The sequence below is a fragment of the Haemorhous mexicanus genome, chromosome 10, assembly GCF_027477595.1.
Source record: "Haemorhous mexicanus isolate bHaeMex1 chromosome 10, bHaeMex1.pri, whole genome shotgun sequence".
Lineage (NCBI taxonomy): Eukaryota > Metazoa > Chordata > Aves > Passeriformes > Fringillidae > Haemorhous > Haemorhous mexicanus.
The window spans coordinates 21425655-21438966 of NC_082350.1; the positions used below are offsets into that span (position 1 = coordinate 21425655).

Consider the following 13312-nt stretch of genomic DNA (forward strand, 5'->3'; position numbering starts at 1 on the left):
AAAACAAAGAGAGAAACTCTTCTGCCTGGACAGCTCAGCAATGGGAATACCTGTTTCATGCAGCATGACAGCAGGCTCTTCCAGAAAATACCTGCAATGTCTTTATATCTCATCCCCAGCATACAAACCTTATATCTGACAAAGAAAAAATTAAAAATACTTGATGCCTCTCTTCTGCTTATTTTTTTTTTTAAAGCACATTCTCACATATAAAATGAATTGCATTGCAGATAGCAGGGATTAGTGGAAAGCTGAAAGCTTCTTACCAAGCACCCCAAGGCGATAGTTGACTGTGATGACTATCACATTCCCATAACTTGCTAGAACACTGCCATCATATAAATTTCCAGTGCCTTCCATGTAGGACCCTCCGTGAATATACACCATCACAGGCTTAGGTCCCCCACTGTCCCGAATGTCTGGAAAAAATATTAAGACACATTTTATCTCAAGAAAGCACCAAAGAAGATACATGCAATATTTTAATTTAATTTTTTTTAATTTATTTTTTAGTGAGGTTATTTTTTTCTCGAAGTGTTTCTCAAGCAACATCTTTTACATAAGGAAATGGGCAGGGGGGCACAAAAGTTCCTTTGTGGCTTGCTCATAACTAAAACTCCTTTGTTTTGAAACACCATGAAAAGCAGAAAAGAACTGAAAATGGTAACACATCTGCTCAAATGCAGTGAGGCATTGCTCTGATTCTGACCCTGCTGAGTTGGGTGTCTTCTACGTAATGTCCACTAACAGGAGAGTTTTGGCTGAACTCATCTGAAAGCTCAGGGCAACTTTCTGTTCTCTTAGCTAAGGGAAATCCAACATATTAAGATAAACAAGATTTCTGCTTGTTCATAAAAGTGTTGATTTCTTCCAATGCACTAATTTGTAAAAGGGATATGCAAACAGCTGTCTTTGGGTGGGTCTGCAGTTGGAGTTCAAAAAGTACTTGAAAGTTTTTTTGCAATTAGACCTTGAATTATTATTGATAACTTCAGGGTAGCCTGATGTTTAAGATGCATGGGTACTTCTTAGTTTCCTAAATCATGAAAAGGACTGAATATTTGAAAAAATAACTGCCTGAAACTAAAACAATACTGAAAAATCCCCACCCTGCATACAAAAAAAAATTGCAAGACTATCAACAGTGACATCAAAGGCAGGGAACAGTTTTAAAATGTTAGAAGCTCTGCCATTCTTTCTGACAAAGAAATTAGATATTGTCATGGTGTTTTCAGTTTGGATTTAGGTATCCCTCCAGCCCCCAACAGTCCTATTTGCAAACAGATGCATCTACTCAGAATACATATTTGGATATATGAACAGTGTTACTCCTCTTGAGGAGAATTGTTCCTGAGTACCAATTCAAACAGTTAGTATGGGCTGATATGTTTTTAAAAGTTGGGGGTTTTCTGTTGGACAGGAAATAAATCAGCTTAGGTGTAAATTTAAACTCTTACATCTGATTAAATTGTATTTTGTTCTGATTTACTGGGTGCCTGAGTCTCTTCCACCACCCAAATCATAATATGCCATAATAGTCCCTCGAAATCAAAAAAGCCAATAGCAAGAAAGCATAGGAAAATTTCCCAGTGATGAACTGCTCTGAACATTCTGATTCAAAACCACTTTTTTTGTCATTATGACAGTATTCAAGTAACTTCCCTGATTGCTTCCTTCAGCGTTTGAAGAAACCTCAGATGTATTGTTTATTCCTTTGATTTGGAAGGATCTTAGTTTAGAAGCTTTCAAGGGAGCTCTCTGCAGAACTGTTGGAATTGTTTCTGAAGCACTGCAAGGAGTAGGTGGGGGCAGCTACACTAAAAACCCTGCTTTTGGAATGAGCTGAGAAACAGCAGCACAGATGTTTCTGTTTATAAAAAGCCAACTGCTACTATTACTTTGATATTGACTCTGATTTGAAGAAAATGCCAGAACAGTCAAGATCAGAAATTCAATATTGGAAGTACTAGAAAAATCACTTATTCAAGACCAAAAAGATGATGAAAGGTTGTGCATGAAATTGCTTGTATTGCTCTCCTTGATTGTGCTTTTAGTGAGGGCTTTCCAACATACAACTTTCAGAGTGTAAAGCTACTGATTATTTATCTTCACTGTCCATAGGATGGAGTTATGAGCTTCTCAGGTTTAAAATCTGCACTGAAGAAAAACCCTTTCCAAATTCATATACTGTTTCTAGTAGGTGCTTGCTCTTAGTCTATGCTGCCTTTTTTTTTTTTTTTTGATACAAATATGGAAGCAATGATAAATTATTAATCTGAAATCACTGTGTGACTGTTCCCAGCAGAAATTGTACACAGTTAATTGTATGCTTGATGGTAACACAGGGGGAAACTGTCTCAGAATTCTTCTTTAATTAAAATTACATAGAATTACAGAGCACCAACTGTGAACAGCAATGAAATGTTGGTATCACTGGCCTGTATATCTGGAAAATAATATTGGAATATTTAGAAAAGAATGAGTGCCCTTTATCTGAGAAAGGAAGCACATATTCATGAATAAAAATCTCATATATAAGGAGGTTATTCTTTGAGTAATTTCTGTCTCTACAATACTGTTATTTTCTACTACTAATATCCTTGTAAAGATTACAGATCAGATGGATAAAGGAAGGCCAGTTTTCAGCCCTGCCTCTGTGCCATGTCAGAGCAAATGACATGCAGAATAAATTTTCCTCATGCTGCTTTGCCAAAGCCATCAGTCATAAGAGGAATCCCTCCCACAAAAGGAAAACTCTGTTTCTGAGTGTCTTGGGGTGTCTTGGGCACAGATCTAGTGCTGGGGACATCAGCCAGGGTATGCAGCACTCAGCTGAGGCTGGTGGCACTTTGCCCTGTGGATCATACAAAGCTGTGGAGCTCTTCATGGGAAAAAGAAAGATCACTGAGTTTTGTTCAGAGGTTTCATAACAATTGCAGTCTAAAGCCAGGAATATTTGAAAGGTGCAAATATTCAGCTGGGAGAGTGTTGTTTAAGTACATATTATTAGCAACTGAGATTATGAAATTATAAGATTGAAGGAGGAGAGCAAAAAAAATCAAGAATTGTGATCAAGAATTGATTCCTACCTTAAAATGTTCCTCCACGAAAACTCTCATCCTTTAGAACTAAACTGGAGGAAGAAATTAAGGTAATACTCTATGAGGAGAACACTTTTGTGTATTGGTACAAAAGTGGCAGAAGGATGCACTTTTCAAATTGATTATTGAAGTTAAGTATCCAACTCAATTAAGTAAACAATTGGTATTTTTGTTACTCAGGTACTTTTCAAAACCTGACCATAAATGATACATCCTTCTTTTTTCCTGCAGGCTGGTGTCACTCCTTTTTATGCATGTGCTGGAGTGATCTCAGGACACTGCACTTACACTTTCATATGCAGATTAATAGTTATTCATGGATGCAGATTAATAGTTATTTGTGTTTGTAGCTCATTCTGAACCTGATGACTTTAGGTGTAAATGTGGCATTTCTGCCAAGGGTAGATTTATAGACTGACTTAATTTAGTTGTGTTCTGCACTTTTGTTGCTTTTCATTAAGTGTTGCTTTAATTAAAAACAGACACATTCATCTTTTCAAAGACATATGCAAGGATAGCACTGTTAAAAATCCTTCTCAAATTCAACTCAATTCTGGTTTCAGTCACACATAAGATCATTTTTGAGTGCTGTGATTTGTTTGGCTTTAAATTGCTAGTTCATAAAGCATCTGAGTAGATGAATACCTTATTTATATTACATAGAGAGAATAACCTTATTTATATTACATATACATTAATTTTCTTGTAATTATTTCTATTATTCATTCTCTTCTGTACCTTTCTAATGTTTGTAGCATCCTCTTTTTATGTCTCATCTTAATTGTGTTACAGACAATTTAGGAATGGGTTTACTTTTATTCTAGGTTTGCTACATTACACAACAGGGAACCAGGTCTGACTGTGAGTATCAGTCACAATTGTCATATATAACAAAACATAATTACAGCTTCAGTCATTCCAAACTGCTGGGAACTGGCCACGTGACTTAACAAGCATAATTTGCAGGGAACAACCAAAATGGGAAAGGAAAAAAAGCCTACCTTGAGACAACTTTACACAAAAAGATAATTAGTTTAGCACTGATGTCACAAGCATTGCTATTCTAGATGGCACAAAAAAATTGTGACAGCTTGTTGCAGATTGTTAAGTAAATCTTGGGTTTTGAACATGAAACAAGACTAGAACAGGGGAAAATTTTAGATTGGTTAGTGCAAAACCTGTGTGTGCCCTCCACAGGATGTTGTGTGGATATTTGTGTGACTCTTCCAAAAGCTTTTGTAGAAAATATTTAAGTAGAGCATGTACCAATCATTGCTACTCTTAATAACTTTAAAGCCTTTTAACAGCATTTGACCTTTCAGTTTGAATCCATCAGGTGCCTTATAGATGCACTGCCATTTAATAAACTAGTGCACTTAGTCCTGATACATAAACATCCATTAATGCCCCATTTTTAAAATGTGGCATAATAAATAAAATGAGACAATAAAACTAGATATCCTGAGACTATTGAAGTAACTATTGAGCTTCTGTGAGGAGTTTCAGATACATTTTCTTTTTAAAATACAGCCTGCATCCATCAGGCTTCAGACAAATAGAATTCTCTCCCTTTGTTTGTTTCCCTACCTGTCAAACCAGGGGATCATTTTGTGCACTCTCAAACCCTTAACTACCTTCACCTGAAAATTATTTGAGATCCTGATGGAGGACTATATAAACGTTATCCTAGCATGAAAAGGGCCAAAGCTTTTACAGGTAAACATCTGGAGCAGATTCCCATTAGAGTAGGACCTCAATAGCCAGGTAAGCACTCATTTTAAATTATTAAAGGATGATGGTTAGAACTGCAAAAGCTGACAGACTCTTCACTGTACAAGCAATGCTTGGCAGTGCTGAAAGTAAAATGAAGCCCTAAAGAGGTACTTAAATTAAAGGTCTGTCAGAATTTTATCATGCATGTTTTCAAGTATTAATAACATCACCACAAAAAATTTGACACAATTTGAACAGAGTGTCTGTGTGTAAAGGGAAAATATAATCAGCACAATTGAATGTGAGAGTGGCATTGGAAGCTGTACTTTGGAGAGGAAATCAGGGAGCTGACATCAGGGTGACAGGGGGAACAGGAATCACGAGTTTGGCTATGTGCATCAGTCAACAGGCTCACCCAAAGTGGTCAGATCTGTGCTCCCCCAGCCTGGCTGGCTCTCACTGAAGGCTGTAATCAAGGCATGTGGTTGCTTTGCAGGGCACACAAATGTGTTCTGCTCTTTGCTGATCTCCCAAGTCCAAAATCACGCAACCAGTGCCAGACAGAGGAGCAGAGGAGTGCTGCTCCCCCTCTTTCTTGCCATGGCAGCTGAAGGCAGATGAAATGCCAAACTTGGCATCCCAGAGTATTTTAGTAGCAATGGAGTGATAGGGGGTTGTGGAGAGACCCAACTCTGCAATGTGCTCCTTCACACCAATAGCACTGCAGTCTGTTAAGCATAAGAGGGGATTTGTAGATGAATTCTGCATCATTAGCAACTTAAAATTTGAGTTGGTTTTTGGCTTTTTTGATTTAAAACATGCTCTGGACCAAGAACTTCCTTCTGTCAAGGAAGCCCAATAGCCCACACAAGACAGAGCACCAGACTAAATTATCAGAATCATCACAGCTACAGCCTGTGAGCAAACAGCAGCATCTGCTCCTAATCTGTCTCCTTTTCCACAGGAGAAATGCAAAGGGAGGAGGGAAAAACAGAAGCATCTATCAACTGCAGTGCAGACCCCCCTTCTGAGCCATGTGCTCTCTGCCTTCCTCAGACTTAGCATCTGTACTCTTCCTTTCTAAAAATGGAACAGCAGCATTCCTCTATTGCAGGGGGATGCTGTGAGGCTGAATGCATTAAAAACTGAGAGATGCTCAAACAGCTCTGGGGACTAAATAAGGATTTAAGATTTACAGATTGATGTGCCAGGCAAGGTGTGTATGATAGAGCAGTGGATGAGAATTCATTTGTGAGCCATCCTTCATGGATATTTCATACAACACTCACTACTTAGAAGCCCAGCTCTGATCCCAGAGTACACTGGCTGGATAATGGCTTGTGTTGCCATATTTTAGGTCATGCTTAGGGTTTTAGTGGATAGGAACTAAGGGTGCATAAGAGTCACTGATTTTTGCTATTTATTAAATTTTTGCCAATTTAAATTATTGCCTGACCGAAATTAAGACTAAGGCAAGACAATAAGATTAAAATATTTTACTTTTTTAAACTAAGCCTTGTTTCCAGACTGGGGAAGGTACACTTTGTGTAACTGCTGAGCAATTTGAAGGTAAATCTTGCATCTACACTAGATATTGCATACCTGCAGGTCAGCAAATGGGCAAATCCACCACTGCTATAAAAAGGGAAAGTCCCAGTACTCACTGGTTGCAAATGCTTTTGCTACTTTTGGTTTTGGTGCCTGCTCAAGTTGTTCCATATTTACTGAAAACAGGTAAGCAATAGAAGTGTAGGAATGAAAGGGTTAAACAAAGAGAATAATGCATCCAGACTGGGGAAAAAAGGCATTTATATGATTTCTGACTTTTCACACTCATAGAATTTGAAAACACCTTCATTTTTTAAACAGCAAATTTGCAGATCATTAGCTGGTAATGTGCACTACTGCCTTTGGGTCTTTTGAAAACAAAAATGAAAAATGATCTAATTAAGCCTGGTCTACTGGTTGCAGCACATACCAGAGATCTAAGTTTGATTGCTGACTCCAGTGCTTGTGCTCACAAGGTTTGGACCACAACACTGTGGAAGTGCCATGCAGCAGCTGATGGGAGTAGGATTATTGAACAGAGTTTTAAAGGGAAATCTTCTAATCAAACTCAGATATTTGAGTGGCACAACTCAAAATGCTCACCAGACATTTGCTACAAGAAGCTGCTATGGAAGATCTTTCTTCAGGAAGATATAATACAATAAATTAACATGATATCTCTGGATTTTTTGATGTAGAGACCATCTTGGGCATTTTAGAAATCACTGGGCCTTGTTTATATAACATGGACTCCATGGATATCTGATAGCAGTTGTTTTGCACCATGTACAGCCCACTCTCCCTTATGCTCCACTTTCATCATTCATTCAGTTTAGCATTTATTTTATTTTTTCTACAGCTATTTTATTTGAAGGATTTTACACTGCCTAAAATCTACCATACTAGAAAAAGTGAAGGCTTTGAAGGACAGCTTAGCAGAAAACTAGCCAGCTAAGGTGACCTTTTGCTTGGCCTCTCTCTTTCCTGCTACTCATACCCAAACACATATGACTGAGTTTGTGAACTCTTCAGTTCTGCATGTGCAACAGGTGCTAGAGTTTCACAAAAGAGCAGGTTCACAAAAATGCAGGACATCTGATCCTGCTCCTCCTCTGGGAAATGCATGGTCTCAGCAGAGAGGGCTTCTATCAACCCAGCAGACATCCCAGCAGTCTTGAGTGTCTAGTGATCATAAAAATTTAAATTTTCCCTGTCTCTCTGTGCCTCTCGGAAGCAGTAAAACTCTAATTACTGCCTGCACTCCTCTATTGGCACAGAAAGGAGAACAAAACTGTCACTTGTACGCCAGAGAAAATTAATCCCAGTCCTATAAATTACAGAGATTTATTAGTGTTGTAAATGTGCTTCTTCCCCTCTAGTTTGACTGCTGTGTTCTTACAGCCCTTCTTCTCTCTCCTGCAATTGTCAGAACAGGAGACAGGCTTTCCCTGACATGGACTCTTGTTCTCAGCAGACTGAGATCCCTCCTCTCATCTGAGCCTACCTACTAAAGCACTTTCTGACAGCAACCACTCTCTGCTGAATTTCAGTAAACTGAGGAGTCTCTTCTAAGCAGAGAAGGACTCAACAAACCTGATGTTATTAGCATCTGTCTTGGCAATTATACAGCAATTTAGGAGAGTTATTATGGCCCACTGGGTGAATAGCCCAAATTTCAAACAAGACAGAGTCATTTTTGTGATGGCTAATTCACTGCCACAGATTTTTGAGATTTCATAAGAACTTCCCTTGCAATATTCTGTCATGGACTTGTGTACAAATGTACTAAATTCATAAAGCTAGGAGGATCTGAATTGTATTAATTAGCTCTGAATAGTGTGTGGCCTGATTTCAGCTGGGATAGAGTTAATTTGTGAACTTAGGGTGAGAATAGTGTTGATATTCAGTCATTTTTGTCATGCCTAATTCACTGTCACAGATTTTTGAGATTTCATAAGAACGTCCCTTGCAATATTCTGTCATGGACTTGTGTACAAATGTCCTGACTTCATAAAGCTAGGAGGATCTCAGCTGTCATAATTAGCTCTGTGTGGCCTGATTTCAGCTGGGATAGAGTTAATTTGGGCACTCAGGGAGAGAATAATGTTGATATTCAGTGGTTGCTGAGCAGTGCTCACACTAAGGCAAGGACTTTCAGCTCCTCAGCATGAGAGGTTAGGAGGGGACAGAGCCAGGACAGCTGAGCCCAAGAGGCCAAAAGGAAATTCCAGATATTCCATATCCTATGGCCTCATGCTCAACATGTAACCTGGGGGAAGCTGGCTGGGGTCATTGCTCAGGAGCTGCTGAACACCTTAGCCAGTGGCTGTGAGCAATTCCTCTGTGCACCACATGTTTGGCATCTCCTCATTGTTTTATCACAATTATTGCTATTATTTCATTTCATTTCTGTCATATTAAACTGTCTTTATCTCAATTAATAATTTTACTTTTATATTTCCTTCCCCAATTCTCTCCCTCAGGGAGGAGTAAGTGACTGGCTCTGTGCTCTTTAGCTGCCTGCTGGTTTAAACCACCACAGGAGAGCTTTCAAAGGAGATTTCCAATTTATCAAAACCATCAAATCTTGCAAATTTTGGCCCAGCTGGTGGGCTTTCCTTCATATGCTTAACATACAGATCCAGTAGAGGATCATAAATCAGTCATAAAATTGTGACAAAATCTGTGTTCAATTATTGGGTAAGAAGTTAAATGCTCAAATTTGCCTTCCTTAATCTTTTCTGGAAAATCTCTGTGCTTCTGTTTAAGTTAAGTAGTTGATGTTATCTGTGATGAAAAATTTCTTAGTAAAGAGCCTTTCAGTCTACCTGTGAAGTTTCATCTGGCCAACTTTCCCCTGCCACCCCAAATATTAAGAGAGAAGCAAGCAGCAACTCTACCAGTCCTATATGGTAATTTGTTTTACTCATTGACCATAAACCACACAAAGTGTGTGTTTAAGATTCAGAACTCTGAACACATCTACTCCAAGGGATGAGACTGCTCAGGAAAAGAGCCCCTTGTTACCATTTTCATAGCCCTGAAAAAATATCAAATCTGCATAGCTTCATGATCAACAGACATAATTTATGAACAGAATAATATGCTTGACATTTCAAACTTTTGATTTTACTTGGTAATAGGGTTTTCTAAGGGTCAGCTGAAGTAGATCAGCATCTTTGTATGCTTGCAGAAAACAGAAGAGATGAGGGATTTTTAGTTTTAGTTTAGCTCCACAGAGCTTCACCAACAGGCAATGCTGCCTCCCTTCTGGAGGGAGGTGGGGTAGCCTTTAATATTAATATTTTTTCATTGCAGCCTAAATGCAGATGGGTTGGCATTTGGGAAAGTTCTGTTGCTTAAGAGACACTTTTAAAGAATTTTCTGAATTTTTTTCCTTTTATAAACACAATATTTTCTACGTTTATCAAACTGAGATCAGTCAGTGAAAAAAAAGAAACATCTTTGTACTTGGTGAAATACATAGGGTTAGAAAACATGCAAAAAGGTGTACAGAGAAACTTTAAAAGAGTGTTAGTTTAAATAGTATGGACAAAATTCAGTCAAAAGGTGGGATGCAACATATCAAAAGTCCATTTCAAGAAAACAAAAACCCTCCTTTTTAAATATTGTTACTGTTTTGTATCAAAACGTAGAACTTAACAACATTCTTTCTTTTAAAAAAATTAAAAATATATATATGTATAACAACAAGCAAGAAGACAAAACACATCAAAAATGGGAATTAAAAAAACAAAAAAACTCTTCAAAAGAAGACAAGAAGTCAAAAAAAGAGGGGAGAAAAAAGATTTTCAGGGATCCTTGTCATGCAAATCAGTTTGGCGAGGCAAAAAATACCTTCATCTTCAGCACCGTCATTATCACCTAAATCATCTGTCTGTTTCTTTGTAAGGGGACCTAGGATTAAGAACGGAGAAAATGGAGGAAAAAAGACAATTCAAGAATATACAAGACTGAGGAAAAAAAACAGTGAATATTAAATTCCCACGGATGTCTCAAGAAAAACATTTTCAGGGAGGGAAATCTTAGTTTATAACAACCCATTTTTCATTAAGTTTTTCAAACATTACAGCAAAGCCTTCCCTCGGGGGTATGGCTATTAGAAACATCCAGCACAAGAAGCAGAGAGTGCCCAGTGCTTTATTGTCTTTAAATGAAGAATCAAAGCTTGTTTACTAAAAGCATACCCCACCATAGACTCATAGACTGCAGTTATCCACTTCATTTAATTGTTTTTTCCTGTTGCTGTTATTAGGAATAGTGGAGACAAGAACTGCCAAATTACCTCTTGCACTTGATGCAATAAGGTGGTTAATAAAAGGCTTGACAGTTGGTTAAAACAATAATTTCTGTCAAATGCTAATTCACATTTCTAAATTCAACCATTTAAGCTCATGCTTTATATAAAGATAAGCACAGGTTTAATTTTGGGGTTTTTTTTGACACATTCATCACATTCTCTTTTAAACAGAACTGTAGATATCCTTGAAACCTTTGACTACCTGCTGAGATGTTTGTAAAGAAACATGAAAATCCATATGTAAACCAGAAACAAGAGTGAAATCCCAGACCAACTGAAGACAATGACTTTTGCCATTGATTTCAATGGGGCCAGAGTTTCATGCAAAAAAGTTGTATTGAATTGAAATTTTAGCTTGGGCAAAGCACCCCAGGTTCATAATTCCTTATCTCCATGAAAGGATGATGAGACAAAATTCCTTTATGCCCAACACCTGCATTATTAACAAGTAATTATAGATTTATCATGTTTTCCAATGGGAAAAATGCCCACTCCTTTCCTGAGAAATAAAAATATTCACCAGAAGGAAAGTCAAAGGCCACTCTGAAAATATTTCCACGTCATATATTTTACACACTTACGCACAAACAAAAGACAGTTGGAACTCAGCATTATCTTTCCTTTTTTTTTCAGAGCTCTCTCATTTCCATGACATTCTGTAATTTGCATGCGAAAAAGCAATCAGTAGAAACACAGGGCTAAGTAACAAAAAAAGAAAAAGCCAGCCAAGCACAGAGTAGAAAACAAGAACTTCCTCATGCATAAAATAGCAATAGACAAAAACAACAACAAAAAAAGAGATGAACAGTATGTGTTGATATTTGCAGTAGATGTAGGCAAGAGTCATGCATTAAATCTAAGCACTGTGGAGTATTAAAACATTTGTATTTAAAAAGCTCTCTGTTATTTTACAGGATATTAGTCATTCAGCATTAAACTTGTCTTTTATAGGCAAAATACCATGTATTTGAGTGATGCATTTTTTAAAAAAATAATAAAATGTTTTTACCAGGTGCATGGGTTTAAGAAACAGAAAGAAAACCATGAAGTACCATGAGACTTTACTGTGAATGTAGGAACTGGACTGTATTATTGAAAGCCAAAGCTCAATACCTTAATTCCTGCATCAGTCAGGAGTACAGTTTTTAACTCATTCTAAATACAGAACACTAGAATTAAACATCACAAATAAAACACAGGCATTTTTATAATCACACCTGTAACAATCACTCTCTTCAGTTGAAAGCCTTGGTGATGCAGGTTTTTCCTACCACCAGCCCTGGGTATAATCTTTGCAATATTTGGTATCTGCAAAATGTGCCCTGATCCAAACACACACATTCAAATGTCTCTCTGCCCAGCATTTTCATACCATGACAACTTTACTTCTAAAAGAATAAAATCAGAAGAATAAAAACTCTAAGCAAAGAATGACAATACTTTCATGATGGGTTTTCAGCATAGAGAACAGGGAGGGTGAATTTAAGAATGGTAAGAGCTGTACTTAAGAATGGAGATGCAGACACAGGCAAGGATATATAGAATTATACACACACACACGTTCTTAGTAGCTTCTTATATTTTGAATTTTAAGTCACCAGAAAGGGACAAAGTGACATCTGGAAAGGCAAACAACACACATTTCTCTAAATAACTTGCATAGAGATGGGCAATTTATTTTCTAGATGAAACCAAGACAGTTTATGTTACATTTTTTTAATAGCTGGCCTTTGGGAGGTATTTTGCGTAGATCATGGTTCCAGACCTCAACTTCAATTACAAAGTGCATCAACCATCTCAATGTAAATGTCTGCTCTCATACCATTTCTGATTTTATAATATGGTAAAGCACAACTGGGGCTAGCTTTAAAAATAACCTGGATAATTTTCATGTTTATGCAGTTCTGAGGCTCTCTGAAAAACACTAAAAAAAAAAAAATTAGACCATCTTCCTTAAAATCATAGCATTGTTAAGGTTGGAAAAGACCCTGAAGATCCAGCTCAGGTATCAACCCAGCACTGCCAAGGCAGCCACCAAGCCATGTCCCCAGGAGCCACACTCACACATCTTTTAAATACCTCCAGGGATAGTGACTCAACCACTTCCCTGGGCAGCCTGTTCCAGTGCTTGACAATTCCTTTTTTGCAAAGGGGCTGACCTATTTTTAAGTTGTCATAAATTAAACATGTTTTTTAATATAGCTGTAGCTCTGTTTCACAATCCAAGGGCTCTGCTCCCCACATCCCCCGAGCAGGAGGACTCATCCCTGTGGAGACACGTGGCAGAGCCACCAGGCACCACTCACAGTGCCTGAGAAACAGAGAGATTATTTCTCCCACAAGTTCACTCTGGTCTGCAAATATCATCTGGTGCATCTTCAGAGAGGTTTTCTGCTTCCTGCAACTATAATGCTCTGAGTCCAAGGGACCCAAGCAGAGTTTGGCCCTCATGTAGCAGGCATCAACCTCCTCAGATTTTGTCTAAACACAAAGAGGTGCAGTGAAGAATAATTTATATTTTTTTTTAATTGCTGGGCAATCTCTAAAAGAAGCATCAGCTCAAGACCCACTGTGCACAGGGCTGTCTAAAAGGGCAAAATCAAGGGTTCAGCCTGGAGTGCTGTGGGAG

The 13312-nt window shown here is 37.9% G+C and overlaps 1 protein-coding gene across 1 annotated transcript in view; it reads right to left on the bottom strand.

The window, feature by feature from the left end:
• Positions 1-240: 240 nt before the first annotated feature.
• LOC132331459 (neuroligin-1-like) overlaps positions 241-13312 on the bottom strand; it is a 118007-nt gene continuing 104935 nt past the window's right edge. Inside the window, exons 3-4 of the mRNA XM_059854876.1 lie at positions 10221-10280; positions 241-419 (exon numbers count right to left, since the gene is read on the bottom strand). Of these exons, the coding sequence (XP_059710859.1) occupies positions 241-419; positions 10221-10280 (239 nt within the window). The remainder of the gene's footprint in view (positions 420-10220; positions 10281-13312) is intronic.